Source organism: Diabrotica virgifera, chromosome 8 (genome assembly GCF_917563875.1).
Source record: "Diabrotica virgifera virgifera chromosome 8, PGI_DIABVI_V3a".
Taxonomy (NCBI): domain Eukaryota; kingdom Metazoa; phylum Arthropoda; class Insecta; order Coleoptera; family Chrysomelidae; genus Diabrotica; species Diabrotica virgifera.
In genome coordinates, this window is record NC_065450.1 from 143,732,699 (window position 1) to 143,757,280 (window position 24,582).

At 31.2% G+C, this 24,582-nt stretch overlaps 1 protein-coding gene across 1 annotated transcript in view; it reads right to left on the reverse strand.

Annotated features, from left to right (window-relative positions):
- Positions 1 to 6,564: 6,564 nt before the first annotated feature.
- The window catches only part of LOC126890283 (uncharacterized), a 56,192-nt gene continuing 38,174 nt past the window's right edge, over positions 6,565 to 24,582 (reverse strand). The window contains exons 5-6 of the mRNA XM_050659141.1: positions 8,362 to 8,529; positions 6,565 to 6,577 (exon numbers count right to left, since the gene is read on the reverse strand). Coding sequence (XP_050515098.1) covers positions 6,565 to 6,577; positions 8,362 to 8,529 — 181 coding nt within the window. The remainder of the gene's footprint in view (positions 6,578 to 8,361; positions 8,530 to 24,582) is intronic.

A 24,582-nucleotide genomic window follows, 5' to 3' on the forward strand; every position in this document is an offset into this window, starting at 1 on the left:
ATTTCGAAGTTTTAGTTTGCTATAAGGTTTGAATATATTGACATTATCATATGCTGCTTTGATATCAAGAAAGATGGCCAAAACCGATTGGGAGGATTCAAAGGCTTCCACAATTGTGGAATGAAGGAGGGTCAAGTTGTCAGCAGTGCCTCTAAAACCTGTCTGATGGTTGGTGAATGAACAGTTATGTTCTAAGGTCCAATTTAGGCGATTCTTGATAAATATTTCTAATGTTTTAAGCACACATGACGATAAAACTATTGGTCTGGATTTTTGTGTGGCTTTAAGATATTTATAACATTATGGTTTTTCCAATCCTCAGGCAGGTTGTCACCATTTAGACAATTATTGTAGATGTTCAAGAGAATTTGTTTAGCTTCTAGTGGTAGATGTTTTATCATAAGGTAAGGAATGTCGTCCATACCTGGTGCCGAATTTTTTTTTATTATTTACACCATTGTTAAGTTCCCAGATTGTAAAAGTGAAAACTTGCTCGTTTATATTGTCAAGCTCAAAATTTGGATAAATAAAAACTGCAGACATGTTCTGTAGAATTTCTCTTTTAATGTTATCTGCGGGGTTATGAAATGTCTGGCCGTAATTTTTGTTATTTGGGAATTTTTTAACTTTATTCCAAACATATATAGTGTTAGGTTCGTTATTTAATGATTCACAGAAGTTTATGAATTTATTTCTTTTTTTAATTCTGAGGTTTCGTTTAGTTTGGGCGATTATACGTTTAGCGTTTATACAGCGTGTCTACTTAAGTTGGAAACATATGGGAAACTTTTTTGTTATTCATTTTACGAAAAAAAGTTATTCTTTATAAAAAAGTTCTGCATGCTCTAAAACCTAAGATTCAATCATCAGATATTAAATTTTGTAAATATTATACGAGGTATGTCAAAAAATATGAACTTCGTTCAAGAGTAAAGTACCTTTATTCCTCTCAATATCGAAAATTCTTATTATGAAAAGTTGTTTGAAAACAAAAACTAAGATCAAATATGCAATAACATGCTTCTAATTGGAACAAAAATATTTTTCAAATTTTTCTCAATTTATTGATACTTAACTTCGTTTTTATTTATTACACATACGATAACTCTTTTATTATTACTTTTACGAAAAAAAGGTATTCTTTATAAAAAGCTCTGAATATCCTAAGGCCGAAGATCCAACCATCAGATATCACATTTTATTAATTTTATACGAGGTATGTCAAAAAATATGAATTTCACTCAAGAGTAAAGTACATTTATTTTTCACAATATTGAAAATGGTTATTAAAAAAGTTGTTCAGAATTAAAAACTATGTTTCAATATGCAATTACATCCTTCTAATTGAAATATTGTGAAATATAAAGGTACTATAATCTTAGCGAATTTCATATTTTTTGACACACCTCGTATAAAATTAATAAAAGTTGATATATCATGATTGTGTCTTAGATTTTAGACCATGCAGAGCTTTTTATGAAGAATAACTTTTTTTCGTAAAATGAATAATAAAAGAGTTATCATATTTGTAATAATTAAAAAAGATGTTGGGTATCCATAAATTTGAGAAAAAAAATTTTTTTCTATTAAAAGCATGTAATTGCATATTTGATCTTAGTTTTTAATTCCAAACAACTTTTTATCATAAGAATTTTCGATATTGAGAGAAATAAAGGTACTTTACCTTTGAAAGAAATTCATATTTTTCGACATACCTCGTATATTATTAAGAAAATTTGATATCTGATGATTGAATCTTAGGTTTTGGGACATGCAGAACTTTTTATTAAGAATAACTTTTTTTCGTAAAATTAATAATAAAAAAGTTTCCCATATGTTTCCAACTTAAGTAGACACGCTGTATAGTTCTCTAAGAAAACAGATTGTTTAAAGTTTTGAATTGTCTGTTTGCGGCTTTTAATCCAAAGTGAACATTCTTCATCCCACCACGGATTTGAAGGTTTACCCTGTGTTCTACAGTTTTTTTAGGGAATTGAGTTATCTGCTACTTGATTAACTACCTTCAAAACTCATTGTAATTGGAGTTTACCGGTAAATCAAGCATTCCTGTTATTATTCCAGTGTGGAATGTATACCAGTCTGCTCTTTTGATATTTCTCAATTTGTATGTTTGTGTATTGATGCTATCATTTTTGTTAAAATCACAGTTGTTTATTATGACTAGAGAGCGCAATATATGCAACACAACATTACCAAAATATGCGCATATATATATGCATTACTTTTACTACAAATATGCAGATATTTTTTTTTAAATTTGTCTAAATATGCAAATGCATATTAAAAATACTCAAAAATAAAACAATATATTAAATATTAACATTTATAAAAAAAAAGACTAAGTTTTCACTCTAATGGCGTATAGCATATCCCACCAGAATGAAAACAATGGGAACCTTCTCTGGTTACACCTCCGAGGCTTCTACAATTTGCAAGCCATACGGATAAAGAGACTAAGGAAGATGAGGGAATTCTACAATTTACAATTCACGTCCCATCTGCTCAGCGCGGTAAAGTTCCAACGAGACTGGTTCCCTTCATACTCCACACAGAGTAAATGTAAATCAAAAATTTTTTTTATTAACATTTATGTTTAAAAAATTCAACCTACATTTCGACGTTGCCAAGCCAAAACGGCATAAACCCCAAAATGACCACTTTTTAGTTAGCTGCACTAAAAAATAGGATTTTAATTTCCGCACCAGACAGTCAACGCGGAATAACCGCAGAAAAAGTGAAATAGGTGTAATATAGGTTTAAAATTTTTATAAACGCCAGTCTAGTCACGCACGTGAACACCGACGTGAACACCGATTGACATAATCGCCAGTGCCCGTAAGATTATCATTGTGTACATTTCGGTCCAGTAATAATAGTAAAGGTATGTATTTTTACAATTTTTATGGATAAGTAACATGATATTACCTACCTTTGCCATATTTTCAATTTGTATTGATTTTTGAAGCGTAAACACACTGAATTTCTTTAAAAACTATGAGGCGTTTATGCCAAAACCACATATTTACATTGTGGTTGACACAAGTGCCATTGCTCAATGGTATTCTTATACAGGTTTCTTATTTAAAAATTGCGCAGATAAAAAGTTTATTTTAAAATTTTCTATTGTAACTTTATACTAGTGTGATGAACAATTCATTTTGTATTACAGCGGAGAGTTCAAATCAATTTTATATAGCTAAAAATGGCGATCGATTTTTGGCGTTTATGCCATTTTTTTGTTGTAGATCAATAGCAGAAGTAAACAAATAATGGCCTTACTAAATGAAAATAAAACATATACCGAATCAGTACAAAATGATATACTGACTGACAATAACTCCCCTATATTTCCCTTAGAGGTTTATGACATTTATTTTATAATGCCAACATTGCAGAAGCTTTTAGCAATGACATTATCGTCTTTGAGGAACCACCAGACGTTGCAGTAGAAGAAGAAATATTTAGTCACGATCTCACATCATGTTTCAACTTAGCAGCAGATAATGGTTTGGGTGCCGGTATAAGTAGTGATCAAAATAAGGAAAATACAAGCAATCAAATCAATACGGATGTTGAATCAAATATTGACAGTGAATATGAATTAGAATCCACTATTATTAGATATCCGCTTCTATTCTCGAATTATTTACTTTTAAGTATTTCATCCTAGCACCAAAAACACGTTTAAAGAATTGAAGATTTTGTTTTTAACTTAGAATATATTTTTGATTAATAAAAAATAAACCCTATCAAAAATCTTCGTAATTTCATAATTTTTCTTTTTGGCATAAACGACAATTTTTAATTTTCGTTTCTTTTTTCATTAATGGCATATATCCCTTTTAAGCGCCATGTTGACTAACCTTACAACGATGCGATCAACACAAACGCCAGAGGTAAGTTTGGCATATTCACCAATGTTATATCTTGGATGGACATAAGCGCCATTTTCTAGTTTTTAATTTATTTCAGACAGTATTTTCAGCCACATTAATATTCACAATATATTAAAATTTGAAAAAAAAGATCACCATTTTTTTTGAGTCACTGTGCAGATAAGCAGAATTGGTAAAAATAAAAATAATCAGTTTTTTGTGTTTCCTGAAAAATCAAGTGAATGTCGTTTATGCCGTTTTGGCTTGACAGCGTCGATTTATGTTTAATACATATTTATTTTTCACATAAAAAATGTTCAAGCACCAAAAAGAAATCAATTTTCATACGAGAAGCTGAAGAACAAAAGCGGAATTGTCTATAATTTGATGGATTTTTGTATTTTGATGCTTCTCTCTATGTCCGTCTTTATAGAAGTAAAAGCGAATTTGTCGAATAAAAACACTCTTTCAAGAAAAATTTCTTTGATGGGACATGATGCTTTTGTTTGTCAGTTCCTCATTTAAAAAATAAAATGTGAAAATGAATGTAACTTACGTTTTTTAAACAGGCCTTGCAAAATACTTTGTCTCCACTTAGCTTTAACTCGGGAAAACACTTTATCCAAGCACTTTTTTGAATGGTAGACATATTAAAATTTAATATATACCAATCACTTCAAAAACACTAAATACCATACAACGTTTACTTTAAACAAATATTGGCCGGAAACTGACAAAATAAATATTAGACCCTTAAAAGCAGGTAGGTACCTACGACTTGCTACGCTAATAAAATAATATTTTTCTGGGAACACCCATAATTGTTAAATTCAGGTAGTAATGGGAAAGTCCAGATAGATGACAATGAGCGATAGATAGATAAATAACGAGCTCGTTCATATCGAAGTTATAAAATTCCAACAAAGATAGGAAAATTTTAAACTTTTATATAATTTATTTTTAAAATATGCAAAAGAAATCGTGTTTAGCTTAAATATGCAATGTTGTGTTTGTTGTCTGAAAATATGCAATATATGCATCTATATGCACTTTGCATATATTCCGCTCTCTAATTATGACAAAGGTGGGGAAATGGTTGCTATTTCCACAATCTTGTATGACACCCCAAGTAGAGCATAGAGCCATATTATTACTTGCTATGGCTAGATCTACAGCGCTAAGGTTATTATCAGAATAAGGGGGGCTGAGCCCCCTTCTCCTCACTCATTTTAACCCGCCGTTACACGCGTCTTCTATTGTGACGTGGTTGCACGCGTATGAGCGTCGCCCTCACCTACATAAATTCGACTTATTTCGAGGAAGAATGAATGTCAACATCTATAAATATAAAATGGGTTGTACTCACATATTATAGAAAGTCTCGTAAACCAATTTTTTTTATTAATTTAACAAAACAAAAGTAAAAATAATATAGATCAAAAGCAAGTTTTCTTAATTTTCAATTTCAGCAAGCCACTGAAGAAATTAACGTTCTTTACGCGAATTCATTTTACTAAAAATACAAATTAAAATTAACAACTCTTCTGAAGCTATTTACTTGTGGCATTTATGTAATTAACTATTAATATTTTGTATTTTGATAACGACGTCCGAGGTGGAATTCGAAACGTCAATAAAATCAATTTTTCAAGTTAAATTGTGGCTTATTTCCCAATTAGAATAGGTAAATTTAAAAATTGGTTCTTAACCAGTGGCGCACCTATAATTTTCCTCTGGGGGGGGGGGAGGGGGTTTGCTTGGGCACCGAAAGTTTTTTGTATTATTTGTGAAAGACAAGTTACATTTTCCTACTTTCTTTTATATATATATTTCTATATGCTTTGGGTGGGATTTTAACCCCTCGCACCCCCCTCGGTGTGCCACTGTTTCTAACCTAATCAAAACAATAATATTTTAATTAAACCTACCTAAATATTAAATAAAAACCTAAAAGTTTCTTTGAGATAACAGAAACGTGATTTCACCGTGTTTGCACGCGCAGTGAGGAATTCCCTCACTTGAAGAGGGATGTCTCTTCTTTCAACTATCACACAGCACACTGACCGCCTGAAATATTCTATAACTTTTTCATACCCTCTCATGAACCATGCTAAAGGCATTCCTGGGTGCTTAAGGTTATCGTATTAGTTTACACAATTTCATTGGTTATAAACAAATATGGTGAGGGATTCCCTCATAGCGCGTGTAATGGCGGGTTAAGAAAGAACGAGTCAATGAAGTATTAATAACTAGAAAGCAAAAACAAAATAAAAAGAGCAAGCAAAATAGCATAAAAGAAAGCCGCTTGAAAAAAATATAAGCAAAAATGCTCAACTTACCTATATGCAAACACTTAAGCAACAACACCGGCGGTTGTTAGCTAGGTTTAGACCCTAAACTAGTGGCAAACTTTAGCTGCTGCAAAACAGAAGCTGTTCACACCTCGAAAGCGTAATGTCTAGTTTAGAAATATTAAATTTTTGGAAAATATTTCTTAAATTTAAAATACGCGGTCTGACGTTTGGTATTTTATTTGACGACTTCTCTTCCTATTTGGGTTCACCTATATACATTCTTAATAATAAAAGCAGCACATGATATTGAAAAAAAAAAGAACGAGGCTCAAAAGGGAAAGATTGATTCGATGAAGAATATGAATATTGGATCACTAAGATGTGAGGCTGAAACGAAATTGTTAGGTGAGAACACACAGAAGGTAATCGAATGACAGTAGCATTAAAGAAGGTTATTGTTAGTGTAGTAATCAAAAGTAGTAGGCATCACTGATGATATTCCCACCATGAGCTGAATTGATACTTCCTTAATGTTTCTTTCGACAGGAAAAAAGTTTCTAACCAAACGGGAGTTACCACAGAATAATAAGTTATATCTGCTGCACAACCTGAGAGAATGATACGAATGTACATACTATGAACTTTTCAAAGCAGCCGTATTTAAAGTCCGAATAGCTGTGATGATTGCTGACCTCCGTCGCAGAAATGCACTTGAAGAAGAAAAAAAATATCATGACGAAAAACTAAGGAAAATTTTAATATAATATCCTATGGATAAGGATATATAGGGTGAGGCAGATAACTGGCCTATTAGAAATATCTCGAAAACTAAAGGCAACAGAATCATGAAAATTGGAATAAAGGGGTTTTGAAGGATGATCTATGAAATGAAAATATTTTCATCTCCTTGCAACTTCCGGTTATACCGGAAGTTGCTTATAACTTCGTTTTTTTAAATAGAACACCCTGTATATTTTTACATTTTTGGATTCTCTTCGATATCTTCTTTCTTAAAATATAAGGTTTTGTAATATTATACACGGTATTTTAAAACATAATTACGTTTTTTTATTAATTTCGTAGCAACATTCACACCCTGTAGAATTGTAGTAGTTTGACATCTAAAACTCTACTTACGTTCAAATGATTTTTAATATACTCTACTATTGTTAAGAATCATTAGTATAGCTAAATTTTTAATTTTAGTATACAGGGTTGGTCGAAACTCGGAATGAGTATTTTCTGAGTTTTCTTAAATGGAACACCCTGTATTTTTGTATTGTAGTGAAATGATATTTTATAGTACTTTTTTATTTCTTAAGCATTCCCTATACCTAACTGCTTTAATTTGTGAGTTATTGGTGATTCAAGCTAAACATTAATTGCAACAAAAAATACGTAAAATTTTATTAGGTTGGCCGTGAAAATACTCAATACCAAATAATTTTTCAGAAATAAATACATATTAATCCAGACTGGTCCTTAAAATTAACAATAATGGTTTAGCTATCGAAATACCTACTTAGTTAAGATTGTTGGTGCGATTAACAATTAAGCACAAATTAAAGCAGTTAGGTATAGGGAATGCTTAAGAAATAAAGAAGTACCATAAAATATCATTTCATTACAATACTAAAATACAGGGTGTTCCATTTAAGAAAACTCAGAAAATACTCATTCCGAGTTTCGACCAACCCTGTATACTAAAATTAAAAATTTAGCTATACTAATGATTCTTAACAATAGTAGAGTATATTAAAAATCATTTGAACGTAAGTAGAGTTTTAGATGTCAAACTACTACAATTCTACAGGGTGTGAATGTTGCTACGAAATTAATAAAAAAACGTAATTATCTTTTAAAATACCGTGTATAATATTACAAAACTTTATACTTTAAGAAAGAAGAAATCGAAGAGAATCCAAAAATGTAAAAATATACAGGGTGTCCCATTTGAAAAAACGAAGTTATAAGCAACTTCCGGTATAACCGGAAGTTGCGAAGAGATGAAAATATTTTCATTTAATAGATCATCCTTCAAAACTCCCTTATTCCAATTTTCATGATTCTGTTGCCTTTAGTTCTCGAGATATTTCTAATAGGCCAGTTATCTGCCTCACCCTGTATATTGATATAAAAAGATTAGAAAGTGCAAACGTAGTATCCGGTACCTTAACATAAAAGTTAGTCCTCCATACTGTACAAATCTAGCTCGATCAGCACGTAGTATTAGTGGAGATCCGTAATCGATTTCTCTAGTTGATAATGCGCCTACCATTCCATCAAAAGTACCATCTGGTCTTTGGTATCCCCAAGTTTTTACCAAAATAACTTTATTCCTAAAACGGGAATAGCAGACAATTATTAGGATAAAATACTAAACGTACCTGTACCTATATTTAAAACCAAATATGTATTTCTTTATAACTTTAATTTTGAATATTTTGTCGAGATATTTGGCACACATATTCGTAATATAGTAAAGAATGGCGTTACATGGCCCAAATTGAAGAAACATGTTAATATGTGGAAATTACTCTTTAATTAAATAAAATATTAAAAAAACGAGTCTGTACCGCCATTAAGAAGAACAAAAAATACACTTTCCTCAAATAAACTTTTATATCATGCTTAGATTTTGTGTCACATTGGAACTACGAAAAATCGATTATCTATAATCGATAACAATAAATCGAACTTGACTGACTTGGCAATTTTTGGCGCGTCTATGAGTATAATAATAATTATTGTTATCTCAATATTTTAGTCGAGGAAATAAAACTGAAAAAATGGCAAAACCTCGCAATTTTTCGTCCAGCATCGATTTGTACAAAAATTTGGGATTAGGCTCATTACACCCTCTAGTTTATTTTCCATATTGAGCCGTTTTACGCTTTTGGTTTTTTAAGGGCGAAAACTACCCCTAATTGTAAAAAATTATAAAATAACATTTTATACTTTAATATTGTCAACATTTGGTTCTTATTAGTTACATAATGATTGTTTTATGCTTTAAGATATACTATCATATTATTTCAACCCTTAAAACCACCCTTGTTGGAGATTATAAAACCCACCTCTATATAACAAATTTACTTATCCTAAAAGAATAATTTAGGCTTGCATCGATTTACATAAAAATTTGGGATTAGGATCATCTCACCCTGTACTGCATATTCTATATCATTCTAAAGGGGGTTGATTATTTTTAGGGGTGTAAACTACCCCTTATTTTCAAAAATTATATAAATACATTGTAAACTTTAATATGGGTAAATTTGGTTTTAATTGGTTAAATAATGATTGTTTTATGCTTTAGGATGTAATATCATAATATTTCAACCCTTAAAAACCACCCTTAATGCCATCGGTACATAATCCGCAAATGTTTTACGGCTATCCCTACTTTTTCTGTCTTTACACGGCAAATTACGTGTAGTAAAATTCACACTGGTATGGATATATTAACATTACTAGAATGTCATTCTACTTGACAATGTCATCGTTAACTTTAAAGAGATGGATTCTGAATGTTCTTGAATAACTGTTATTTGTATAGTTGCAAATTATTAATTCAGTTAATAAATGTAATAATTTTTTCACTATGGATTCAGTGATTGTAATAACTTATATGTACAACAAAAACTAATACTCAATCGAGAAAAGAGGAAAAGCGTTAAAGTGATTTTTTAAATATACAGTGCTAGTCAAAAGTCCGTACCCCCCCTCGTATCTTTTGAACGGTTATACCTATAATAGTAAAATTTGGAGGAAGGAAATAAACGGACGTAAGCTTCTTAACTAGTTATGACAGGTGACGTAATAGTGACATATGACGTTACAGAGCCACTGTGACCGATAATTTTAAATAGGACCTTATGGCAAATGATACCTCGTTTGAAAGGTATTTAAAATACCTATTCAGTCATACAAATTTTTTTGAGTTTAGGTTGATTTTGATTTTGGTGAATAAATTAAATAAATATAATATTTTAGTTTTGAATTTAATTAATAAAAATTCAAATGTCCGCCTATGGATTTTTTGTCAAAAAAGTTGACGTTTTTAATTCTCTAGTAGTTTTTACGTCAACGTCAACCTATTTGACAAGTAATCATAGGCGGAATTTTGAATTTTTATTAATTAAATGCGAAACTACAATTTTATATTTATTTCATTTGTTCATCAAAATTAGATTAAACTCAAACAAAATTAGTATGACTGAATAGGTATCTTCAATACCTTTCAAACGAGGTATCACTTGCCATAAGGTCCCATTTAAAATTATCGGTCACAGTGGCTCTGTATCGTCATCTGTCACTATTACGTCACCTGTCATAACTAGTTAAGAAGCTTACGTCCGTTTATTTTCTTCCTCCAAATTTCACTATTATAGATATAACCGTTCAAACTATACGAGGGGGGGTACGGACTTTTGACTAGCACTGTATATTGTTACTATGGAACGCTTACAATTTTGAACATTTTTAACAAAAAAATACTTGGATTACAGAATATATACTGGTGTATTCTCTGCTTGGATCTTCCATAAACAATAATTAAGAAATAACTTTTTATTAAGTTCACGTCTTAAATCAATTATTTATTAAATACACTATCAATAGTTTTTTAATCAACAACTCAAAAAATATTCCCGATGCCATGTCAAATACTTAAAACTGTCACTGTCTTGTCATCATGTTCTATTTGACTCAGTGCGTTGTATGACAAAGATAGCAAATGTTTGATTTGGAAAATATCACCACGGACATGGTGTCCATTTTTTCGAATCTTGAAAAAACTAATAAATATTTTTAAAAAATTTAAACGCAGAATGAAATACTAAATTATTATCGAGGGCCGAAAGTCCCTTAGAATAAATAAACAGTTTCTTTTGAATGAGATATTAGAAATTAAAAATCACACTACATTTTCTCTTAGTTTTCACCCCTGTAATTTATTAAAATAAACATTATAGTTTTCAGGTACTTTCGGCTTTCGATAAGAACGTAATATTTCATTCTGCGTTAAAATTTTTCAAAAATACTTTTTAGTTTTCGCATGATATGAGAAAAATGAATCCCCATTTTAATAGCATTGCAGCCGAAAGTACGTACCCATCCCTTTAATAACATTACAATTTTTATAAGTAGATAATTTAATAGATCTATACAGAAAAAAAGTAGAATTAAAGAATTACAAAAACATTTATTTACACAAAAATACGAGTTTACAAATATGTACAAATACAAATACAAATAGTTTTTTAGTCATCTTCCAGTATACGAACCGGTTCTGTGGTATTATACATACATTGAAAATGATCCAATTTCAAATGATAGAATTTTTCGAAAAAAAAAATGGTTTTATTAACATGGCTCCTTCATTTTTGGAGGTAAAAAGTTTTTTCAAAAATGATTTTGTGGCATTTTTGAAGAGCTATAAGCTTGTGTAAAGGAAATTCCGTAATATCTCTTAGTTTTTAATTAGGGTGGGTTTAAAGGGCTCGAAAAAGGAGGTGCTTGCTCCTAAATAGAGGTTTTAAACAGCTATATCTCGCTAACTGTTCATTATAAGGAAAATTTATGCACAAGGGAATTTTAGTTTTTAAAAAAGCTATACTTTAGTAGTCCATCATATTTTTTTTTCGTATCTCCAGTGTTTACGGAGACATTTTGAAGTAAAAGGTGAAAAATGGGAAATTGCAAAAAATCTATTTTCCTCTAAACTCCATTTTTTCCAAAATTAAGCCTTTTAAATAGGTCAAACTTCTTAGGTGTATTTAAAATACAAATATAAAAGGAATTACAGAAAGGTAAAGACCAATTTTTAATAAGGAGGGTAGTTAAGGGGTTGTTTTCACTGATTTTTTCATAGAGAAAAGCAGGTACCGACCTTTTTTTTGATCATAAGTCGCTTAAGTTTCATTCTAGTCACTTTTTATTATTTTTTTTTGAAAGGTCTAACTGTATATTTGTACAAATATTTTTTAAATTTCCTCGAAAAATGCAAACTTTTTCCGTTATTTGGCTTTTAATATTTCAAATTATGCATTTGATGAAAAAAGCTAACTTTTAACATGCCGTATCTCGGTTTGTATTGGTCTTAAAAATATTACAGAAAAATAATTTGGTTTGTGTTACTAAAAGATACAATTTTGATATCAACAGTTTTTTTGATTAAATGCATGTTTTTCGGGGTATCCTCAACAAACCCTCTAAAAAAGTCGATTTTTTCGTCGAAAAACTGTTACTTTCAAGCGCGAATAACTCGAAAAATATTAGTTTTACGAAGAAAATGTAAAAAACATTTTTTTCTTAGAATTACTTTTTACATCGATTTACATGGTTAAAATGTAATAAAAAATTCCCACCCCCGAGATGGGGTGGCAACAATCCCAAGGGTTTAGCGTACAGCGGAATTATATAGAAAATGATCCTTGGACTATTCCCTAGCTTCTGTGAAAATTTCAAGTACATCCATGCTGGACGAAAAAATTGCGTGACAAAATGCTTCATTTCTTCGACTATTTGTCCTTCACTTTTGATAGTTTGGTGCCACTGACACTGTCGTACACTATTGCGGCATTGTTGAAAGTTCGCAGAACATTTGAAAAAAAATATTGATGACGCGCTGATGTAGCCTATTAACCCGACATCTGACAAGTGAAATTTTTTGCCACTAACATACATGTGGGGTGTGACAGCAGTTGAAAGAGTTAAAGAATTTCAAAAAATATCTTTACATTTAGTTGTCTGTGATATCTGGAACGGCAAAATCTTACAGCTGGTCAGAATAGTCACTATTTACACTAACGTTGTCTATTTCTTCCAAATCACTCTTGTCAATACATTCCTCACTGTCTGCTTCATCCCATAAGACCTGAAGACGTGCTTATTCTCGTTCGTAATTCATTTTAGCTTAGACTAATAAAAAAAATATGTTACAATCTGTAATAAGTAATCCACTTTTAATCCAAATGTACTTTCTGAAACTAAACAGACGACTAAAAACTATATCTATGTGTCATCGCATAGATGAATATACAGTACTACATGCAAAATTTCCTTATGTTTTAGGCGCTTCAGCATTGTTGGGGTGTACCACACCCCACCTGTCAGATGACGGATTAAGAGGCTAACAGAGAGCTTCTGCGAACTTTCAACAGTGCGTCGGCAGTACCTGACACTATACTATCAAAAGCGTAAGCACAATATTGTGGTATAGTCTGGGCTGATTATCGGAGAATAGGCCATTTTTGGGAAAACTTATTTACCAGCAATTTTATTGCTGAAATCGAATCTTATGATTATATATATTAATAATATAGGTCGAAAGTACCGATTAAAATCTGCTCCCAGTAAAATTAATTTTTCTGTGGATATTTGCTGGCTCTTTCGTTTAGTACGCGTCAATTTCGATTTATCTAAAACTAATTTATCTATACACAAAAGTTTTGGAAAGTTTTTTAAAGTGAATTGTTCAGTTTTACCATAATGGGGGAAGAAGATCCCCTGATGAAGGGGGAACAAAAAATATGGACTTGGAAAATAGTTTGGAGATCCAAAATATACCAAATAATGCTGAAGTTGAAAATAATGCTGTCGTTGATAAGGAGCCATCCAAAAAAATGTTTAATTTGCAGAAAGCTCATCTTTATTCTAATAAAGTGTATATTTTCATTGAAAAATCAAATAAAGAAGAGAATCTGGGTAAAATTCACGCAATGAAGATAGGCCACATTCTCCATAAGATTCTTGCTGTCCAAAACATAATTAGCATCAGTAGTGTAGGTAAGAATAGAGTAAGAGTTGAGTTAAAATCAATAAAAGATGCTAATAAATTAATTCATGACAAACGTTTACAAGACCATAATATAAATGCTTTCATTCCTAATAATTTGTTGCAAAGAAAAGCCATTATCAGAAATGTTGATACAAGTTCTAATGATAAGTATCTGTTTGAAAATATTATCTCTCCTATAACTATAACAGAGGTAAGTAGATTTAAAAGAAAAATAATCGTAGACGGAGAAAATACTTATATACCAAGACAGATGATTTTATTGACTTTTGAAGGCAATGTACTACCTACACATGTTTTTCTTAACAGTGTTTCATGTGCAGTCGAATCTTATATACATAAAGTTGTCAAGTGCTTCAGGTGTCTTGAACATGGACACGTAGCAAAAAATTGTCGCAGCACTAAAACTCTCTGCCTTAATTGTACAAAAGAAAAAGACGACAAACATGAATGTAGAGATCCGCAAGATAGTTTCTGCAAACATTGTAAGACTGACCAGCATAAATCTATTTCTAAAACTTGTCCTATATTCATTGAGCAAAACAAAATTAAAAAATTTATGGCGGAGCAAAATTTAACCTTTTTGGAAGCAAAGAATAATCTTCGAAATAACTACTCTTCGACTTTAAATACAAATAATAGATTTTCAGTTTTGGATACTCAAAGCATGGATAGTTTTCCTAATCTTCCTCAAGTAAAAACAAATGCCTACAACTTCATTAATAAGCCTAGAGTTTCCTCCACAAACCCAACTACTTCACAGCAGGACAAAACCACCACAGTTCCTGTGTATCCTTATTCACAAACTGCGGAACCAAGAATCCCAGCTAAAAGAAAGAAATTGTCTGCTGGGCGGTGGGTGGCAGCTTTAACATTGAATTTAAGCGAAAAACAATATTTATTTGTCAAATAAACATTTTTTCCTGTTTCCTGACAACATTAAAACGTATTTTGAATTAAATAAATTACATACATTCTTCTTTTTGTCTCAATTATTTTAATTAAAAAATGTTTTTTTGAACACCTTGTATAAATAATTATATTAATGTTTATATTATTGGATAGAGAATTGAATACCCTTTCAAATGAGCTATCACATGACCCCTATTCTCATTTAAAACATCATCGATGGTGCCATCACGCCCAGATGGGTGACGTCACTACTATGATATATATGCCAAAAAAACGGAATTTAAAAATAAAAATCGACCTGTTTCGGGATTTTTCCTTGGTATCGCCGGTTTACGAAATAATGAATTTATGCGTTACTTTATGGACGCACTGTATATCTATTCTTAACAAAAAGGTCGGTCAGACTTAGATAACCTTAACTTAGATTAGTAATTAGATAGTTTAGATAAGATATATATTATGTTTATGTATGTACTATTTACTTTGTTTCTGGCCGCATGGTCTAATCCTAAAGCCAATAAAAAAAATAATATAGGTATGCAAAGTCCGCAGATAGTGTGCTACTTTTTTTATAAACAAAATGGCGCCCGAAAATCGTGTTTCTTTTCAATTTTTGCTCTATAATTCCAAAGATTTTACCTTTACACCAAAAACATTCAAATAAAAATTCACCGCAATTAAATTCTGCATAGAGACGTGTTTTTCCCGATTTCGACGAAAACTTTCTCCGGAAAAAGCGGGGTTTTCCAACAAAATCTTTAATTTTCAACTAAACTTTTAGATAAGTAATTGTTAATCAATAATTAAATAACTTGGTAATGTAAAAGCCCTTTTCGTATAGATTATAATTCCAGAAGCCGATGGAAATTGAATGAACAGTTTAGCAGCAATTAAATTGTTAATTAAAGATTTACGGTCGCTATAATAACGACCATAATTATTATGATACATAAGAAAAACTATGATTTTTTCATAAAAAGACACTATACCTATCTAATGTACTTTACAGAATTGATATTGGACTATTTAAGCGGCCTCAGGAATATTTTAAAATTATAAAGAATTTTTTGGCTTATAAACAAATAGAATATCTAGGAAAATATTAAACTAAATTAAATTGGAAACACGGTATTCGGAAAATAGCGGCAGGACGCTTCTTCTAAAAGGAAAACGTTTAATTATGATGAGTATTTCCTGAGATACAACCGGTCAAAGTTCACCGGAATTTACGGTAAAGATGTAAATAATAGGATCATAATTTTCAAACCATCACCTTTTTATTTTTGTCCTCTTTCTCCACACCAATTTTCATATCCTTAAAATACTCATAACGTATATTATTATAATAAAAACTATCGATAATACGTGTGAAAATTGCCTAAAATAGCAAAATTCCAATCAAAAATTAGGTTGGAGAAAATGTAACCCTCAAAGTTCAAAATCGATATACGTTAAAAAAATGCATTTTCTCGGCTTCCCATGGAGCAATTTGCTTCATTCTTTTTTTGTTCCCAAGTAACTCGAGTAGAGCCATCGAACTAACGCATTATTAAATGTCAAACTTGCTTTTGTTTTGTTATAATAAATTAATTTATTTATTATAACACAAAATTTTAATTTGTTTAAATAAAAATTGTCTAACTAATTATACAGCTTTCAAATGAGAATATGTTTTTAACTTTAAAAGGTACACTTGTAGTAAGTTTATCTAAAAAAAGCCTACAACTGGAAAAAATATGTAGTTTTCTGTTCTTATAAATAAATTAATCTATTATAACAAAACAAAAGCAAGTTTGACATTTAATAGTACGTTAGTTAGATGGCTCTACTCGAGTTACTTGGGAACAAAAAAAGAATGAAGGAAATTGCTCCATGGGAAGAGGAGAAAATGCATTTTTTTAACGTATACCGATTTTGAACTTTGAGGGTAACATTTTCTCCAACCTAATTTTTGATTGGAATTTTGCTATTTTTGTCAATTTTCACACGTATTATCGATAGTTTTTATTATAATAATATATGTTATGAGTATTTTATAGATATGAAAATTGATGTGGAGAAAGAGGACAAAAACAAAAAGGTGATGGTTTAAAAATTATGATCCTATTGTTTATATCTTTGCCGTAAATTCCGGTCAACGTTGACAGGTTGTATCTCAGGAACCACTCGTCATAATTAAACGTTTTTTTCTTTTAAAAGAAGCGTCCTGCTGCTGTTTTCGAATACTGCTTTCACAATTTAATTTAGTTTAATATTTCCCGAGATATTCTATTTGTTTATAAGCCAAAAAATTGTTTATAATTTTAAAATATTCCTGAGGCCGCCTAAATATACCAAATTCAATTTTGTAAAGTACATTAGATAGGTGTAGTGTCTTTTTATGAAAAAATTATAGCTATTCTTTTGCACCGTAATTATTGTCGTTATTATAGCGACCGTAAATTTTTAATTAACAATTCAATTGTTGCTAAACTGTTTATTCAATTTCCATCGGCTTCTGGAAATATAATCTATATGAAAAGGGCTTTTACATTACCAAGTAATTTAATTATTGATTAACAATTACTTATCTAAAATTTTAGTTGAAAATTAAAGATTTTGTTGGAAAAACCCGATTTTTCCGGGGAAAGTTTTCGTCGAAGTGAATCGCGAAAAACACGTCTCGATGCAGAATTTAATTGCGGTTAATTTTTATTTCAGTCTTTTTGGTGTAAAGTTAAAATCTTTGGAGTTATAGAGCAAAAATTGAAAAAAACACGATTTTCGGGCGCCATTTTGTTTATAAAAAAAGTAGCACACTATCTGCGAACTTTGCATACCTACAGTAGGAAAAATGAAAGAATACCCATGAACGAACATATAAAACACGCTGTATTTTCCTGTCACCGTGTCACACAAAAAATTGGCCAGCGCAAGTACATGTAATAATTATTGTTACATGTACTTGCACTGGACAATTTTGTTTGTGACACGGTGACAGGAAAATACAGCGTGTTTTATATGTTCGTTCATGGGTATTCTTTCATTTTTCCGACTGTATATTATTAATACATACAATAATAAGATTCGATTCCATCAATACAATTGCTGGTAAATAACTTTTCCTTGTATTTTGCTAATTAGCCCAGAGTAGTAATAATAATAATTATTAAACTCATATGTGCGATAAATATTGCCAAGTCAATCAAGTTCGATTTTTTGTTATAGATAATCGATTTTAGTTATTCCAATATGACACAAAATCTAGGAATGAGATAAGAAAGTTTATTTGAAGAAAGTGTATTTTTTTCTCCTTAATGGTGGTACAGCCTCGTTTTTGTAATATTTTATGTAATTATAGAGTAATTTCCACATACTAACTACTAACATATTTCTCAAATTAGGCTCTGTACCGCCAATCTTTACTATCTTACGAATATCTGTGCCAAATATCTTGACAAAATATTGAAAACTAAAGCTGAAGTCCTGGAACGCGTTTTCCACGCGCTAATGTAGCCTCTTAACAAGTTAGCCCGATCAGGGAACACAAAATTTTACGAAAACCTCCAAAAAAGTAAAGGAAATACGAAAATTTGGGAATAGGTAGTTGAAATTGTCTATTATTATACAGGGTGAGTCATGAGGAACTGTACATACTCCTACCTCGTATAAAGGCTCCTATGGGGAATAACAAATGACCATTAAAAAGTGTCTGCTCCCATTGTTTAATAATATACAGGGCGAGTTTCGCATTTTGACAGAAATTTGTATTCGTCATAATTTTTGAACGGTCAGATCGATGTGTCTCTTATTTTGGTCAACAGTTACACTATTACCACCTAATCAACTGATTTATTCAAACTAGAAAAAAATCAGGTCCGGCTTTAAAAAAATTAGTTCGTTTGGGTCTTAGAAAAAATTTTCACCCTATATACGCTTTTTGAAAACTCTAATATGAATTTTACAAATTAGACAAATAGGCAATTAAAATGGCATATTTATTTTTTTCCGCACACGATTACTTAATTTTTTATAAAAAAATGAAATTTCACTATGAATTAAAAGTTTGGTAAAGTGAATCATAGATTTAAAAAAAAAATAACTTTTATTACAAAAATTAATTTTTTTTGCACAAATAAGTAATTTATGTTACCATCCAATCAACTGATTTATTCAAACTAGAGAAATATCAGGTCCGGATTTAAAAAATTAGTTCGTTTTGGTCTTAGAAAAAATTTCACCCTGTGTACGCTTATTGAAAACTCTAATATGAATTTTACAAATAAGACAAACAGGCAATTAAAATGGCATATTTATTTTTTCCCTACACGATTACTTAATTTTTTATTAAAAAATCAAATTTGTCAAAATCGGAATTTTAACCTAAAAATGAAAAAAAAAATGAACTCACGGTTTAACTCGCTACAACTTTGTTCCATTTTAATATTTTTTTTCTGAAGACTTGTGAAGACTATGAAAATTGTTGTAGACTTCAGTCTTCTTCTTGTAAAAGTTGCAAACTTGTAAATCGCAAAAATTAGGTGGAAAAATTTATCAATGTGATCACGTCTATGTTAAACTATAGAGTCCAAAAGAAGTGTTATGTGAAGATTTAGATCTAGACGTGTTATAGAAAAAAAAAATGGTAAAACTTTTAATTTTAAGAAAAACGTTGTTTTTGTAAATTAATTTTTGTAAAAAAATTGCAAAAACTTTGCCAAACTTTTTATGCATAGTCAAATTTGATTTTTTAATAAAAAAAAAATAAGTAATCGTGTGGGGAAAAAATAAATATGCCATTTTCTTTGCCTATTTGTCTTATTTGTAAAATTCATATTAGAGTTTTCAAAAAACGTATACAAGGTGAAATTTTTTCTAAGAGCCAAACAAACTAATTTTTTAAATCCGGGGCTGATTTTTTTCTAGTTTGAATAAATCAGTTGATTGGGTGATAACATAAATTAAATATTTGTTCAAAAAAAATTTATTTTTGTAATAAAAGTTATTTTTTTTTAATCTAAGCAATTTTAATTGCCTATTTGTCTAATTTTTTTTAAAGCCGGACCTGATTTTTTTCTAGTGTGAATAGATCAGTTGATTAGGTGGTAATAATGTAACGATTGACCAAAATAAGAGACACATCGATCTGACCGTTCAAAAATTATGACGAATAAAAATTTCTGTCAAAATGCGAAACTCGCCCTGTATATTATTAAACAATGGGAGCAGACACTTTTTAATGGTCATTTGTTATTCCCCATAGGGGCCTCTATACGAGTTAGGAGTATGTACAGCTCCTCATGACTCACCCTGTATAAGAAAAAGTTTACAATTCTACATCCCCTCCGTTTACCAAAAATTGGAAAATACGGGGTGAAAAATATTTTCTCGGGAGTGAAAAAATATACGTTCAAACTAGGCCCGGAATTGGATAAAATGACGAAATCTAAGCAACTTTTGTTCTATAGAGTTTTTTCACCACGTTAATACTTTTCGAGTTATTTGCGAGTGAATTTGTTCATTTATGTTCATTTTTAACAAAAAAAAAATGTTTGTGGGCGGTTTTTCGCAGATAACTCAAAAAGTAAGTATTCTAGCTAAAAGAATATTCTTAGTAAAATATAGTTTATAAAAAGTTTAAAAAAAAATGGTGTACACTTGAGGTTTGCAGACCCAGTAGAAGCAAAGTTGTAGCTAATGAAAAATAGGTTCTTCTTCGTCAAATTCCAAATCGAATATTTCAATGTGCAATAGCCAAAAAAACAGAGAACTTTTCGGGGAAAATTTATTACAACTTTTTTAAAGTGTTTAAAAAAGGTTTATTTTTGTTTTTTAAAAAAACTTCTAACATTAAAAATAAGTGAGTTACGCTCAAAACATTGTTGGTCCCTTTTATTTTTTGCTACAAAAATCGCGAAAATCACCCCCTAATTAGCTTACCAAATAAAATTAATCGTTATCGCTTGACAAGTTACTTTACTTTAATATTGTTTATATTTTCTATAAGTTTCATTGGTTCAAAGTGCTCATTTTTGAAAAAAATTGGATTTAAAATAAAACATTTTTTTAATTTTGAAAAAAAATGGAATTGTTTGTGGAAATAACTTAAAAATTATTAGTAATACCAAACATTTTAAAGAGTAATAAAATGTACCTACGTTTTGCTTTTCTGAATATTTTTGCTTTTTTGTTTTCTTTTTAGACAAAAAGTGGTTATGCTACGGTTGTTCAAAATTTGCCTAAACTCGTGATTAGTTACTCGTTCAAGCCATTTTAACAACAGCTTTTTCAAAATTAAGCACTTCGAACCGATGAAACTTACAGATCATATAAATAATACATAAGCAAAATAACTTGTGAAGTGGTAACGACAAAATTTATTTGTGATGCTAATTAGAGGGTGATTTTCGCGATTTAAAAAAGTTGAAATGAATTTTCCCCGAAAAGTGCTCCTTTTTTGAGTTATTTCACATTGAAATATTCGATTTGGAATTTGATGAAAAAGAACCTACTCTTCATTAGCTATAACGCTGCTTCTACCTACTGGGTCTACAGACCTCAAACATACATTTTTTTCAGTTTTTTATAAGCTATATTCTGATAAGAATATTTTTTTCGCTGAAATACTTACTTTTTGAGTTATCTCCGAAAAACCGTCCAAAAACCTGTTTTTTTTTTCTTTTAAAAATGAACATATTCACTGGCAAATAACTCGAAAAGTATTGACTTAGGGAAAAAACTCTATAGAACAAAAGTTGCTTAGAATTAGTGATTTTATCCAATTCCGGACTTATTTTGAATGTATATTTTTCACCGTCGAGAGGGGGTATTCCCCTCCATTTTTGTAAAATGGAGGGGACGTAGAATGGTAAACTTTTTCTTATATAATAATAGACAATTTCAACTAAATATTCCCAAATTTTCATCCTTCCTTTTTTTTGGGTTTGATTGTTCTCTGATCGGGCTAAGTATCTTTGGTATGTATCATTATAGTCCAGAGAAATAAGGATTTTCTCAGGACACTGAAATATCCAGGCAGGTGACTACTTTTTTAGTTATTATACCTGGAGTATTAAGCCATTAGACAATATACAGATGCCGACATAAAGGATTTCCCTTTTATGTCTCCCAAGTGGATGTACAACTATGCTTAACTTTTGTCTTATAGTTACATATCAAAAAAGAAAACCTCATGTTTTAGAGACGAAGTGAAGGAAAAATTTGAAACAAGATTGCAAAACGAGAAAGCCTTTTTACAATATAGAACACAGCAGTCACACAACCACTATAAACGAATTCGAAATGAAACGAATATTTTAGTCGGACAAATAAAGAGGGAATACTAGGAGAGCTTCTAAAAACAGATGAAAAACTACTTTTACGGAACACAAGGAGAAATATGGAGAATGGTTAGGATTACAAAGAAAAGAGATAAACATCATCATCATTCTCTTTGCCTTATCCCTATGCGGGGTCGGCTTCCCTAATTGCATTTCTCCACACAATTCTATCCTGGGTCATATCAATATTAATCCCCTTTACCAACATATCCTGCCTAATCGTCTCCCCTCACGTCTTCTTTGGTCTTCCTCTCCTACTCCCTCCAGAAATCTGCACTTTAGCTACTCTTCGTATTGGATGATTAACGTCTCGACGTTGAACATGACCAAACCATCTCAACCTATGCTGTCTCATTTTGGCATAAATTAGTGCCACACCTAGACTTCCCCTAATATATTCATTTTTAATTTTATGCATTCGTTGTTTCTTCATGTTTCGTCATTCCTCTTTCTTTTTCACTGCCCAACATTCAGTTCCTTACATCATAGCCGGTCTTATTGCTGTTTTATAGAATTTTCCTTTCAGCTTCATTGGAATTTGTCTGTCACATAACACACCACTGGCTTCCTTCCACTTCATCCATCCAGCCCTAATTCTACTGCATGCATCTCCATCTATTTCTCCATTACTCTGTAATACCGATCCCAGGTACTTAAATCTATTGCTTTGTACACCACCAGTTTACACCATTTAATCAGTTCACCATCCATTACCATCAGATACCATTTTATTTGTAGTAACTCCATCTTTAAATGAACATTCCAAATACTCTGTCTTTGTCCTACTCAGTTTTAAACCTTTTTCCTCCAGAGCTCGTGTCCACTGTTCCAGTTTTTGTTCTAAGTCTCTTTCACTACTTCCTACTAACACGACATCATCAGCATACATTAAGCACCATGGAATGTTACCCTGTAGTTTCGCTGTTATCTGGTCCAAAACTAATGAGAATAAATTCGGACTAAGCACCGAGTATGGGTGCAATCCTACTTTCACATGAAATTTGTCAGTCTCTCCCACACCTGTCCTAACACTAGTCGTTACTCCCTCATACATATCCCTCACAATCTTTACATATGCACCAGGGACTCCTTTCTTATTGAGTGCCCAACACAGAATCTCTCGAGGAACTCTATCATATGCGTTCTCAAGATCAATGAATACCATATGAGCGTTTGTTTCTTTACTCCTGTATTTTTCCATCAACTGCCTTATAATGAAAATTGCGTCTGTTGTTGATCTGTCCTGCATAAAGCCAAATTGATTCTCGGATATGTCGGTCTCTTCACGTATCCGTCTATTAATTACTCTCTCCCATATTTTCATGGTGTGGCTAAGCAGTTTTATAGCCCTGTAGTTTGTACACTGCTGTATATCTCCCTTGTTTTTGTAGACAGGTACTAGTATACTGCTTCTCCATTCGTCTGGCATTTGTCCAACTTCCATAATTCTATTAAATAAACCTGCTAGCCACCTTATTCCTCTCTCTTCCAATGCTTTCCATACTTCCCCAGGAATATCATCTGGTCCTACCGCTTTTCCTCTTCTTTCATTCTCACCCATACCTGTTTGAGGAGCATACACACACACAATATTCAATACACTTTATCAATTACAAATTTCACTGACATCATTCTATCAATCGTTCTTACAACTTCCACTACGTTATCATTCACTTCACTATCAGCAATTATACCAACTCCATTTCTAGTGTTACTACTCCCTGCATACCACAATTTGTATCCTTCACCTAGTTCTTTTGCCCTTTGTCCTTTCCACCTAGTTTCTTGAATGCAAGCAATTTGAGCAATTTGAGCTCTCCTTCGTTTGAGCGCACCCACTAACTCCAGACTCTTACCTGTAAGACTACCAAGATTCCACGACCCTATCCTGATTTTTCTAACCTGCAAATGGTGTTCCCCTGAGATAGTCCTCACCCAGAAATCCGAACGGAGGCTCATTTTACTTCCGGCACATTTTACCTCAGGAGATGCCATCATTTCAGTATAAGTTTAATATCATTGGAGAAGGTCTTTTCATTATTATGGCCTGAAAAGATTTTATTTGGATATTTGATGCCTGAATGCAAATACAGACAACAATAGGATACCAAAGATTACAGCCAATAAAAATAGAAGCCCTATTGTATGCGGATGACATAGTCCTTATAGCAGGTTCCGTGACAAAAATGCAAAAACTCATAAATATATGGACAGAAGAAATAGAGAAATTAAAAATGGAAATAAACATCGAGAAAAGTAAAATAATGGTCATCGGCGAAAAGGAAGAAAATGAAGTAATTATAAAATGCAAAAATACTCAACTGGAAATAGTTACAGCATATGATTATCTTGGAAGTATT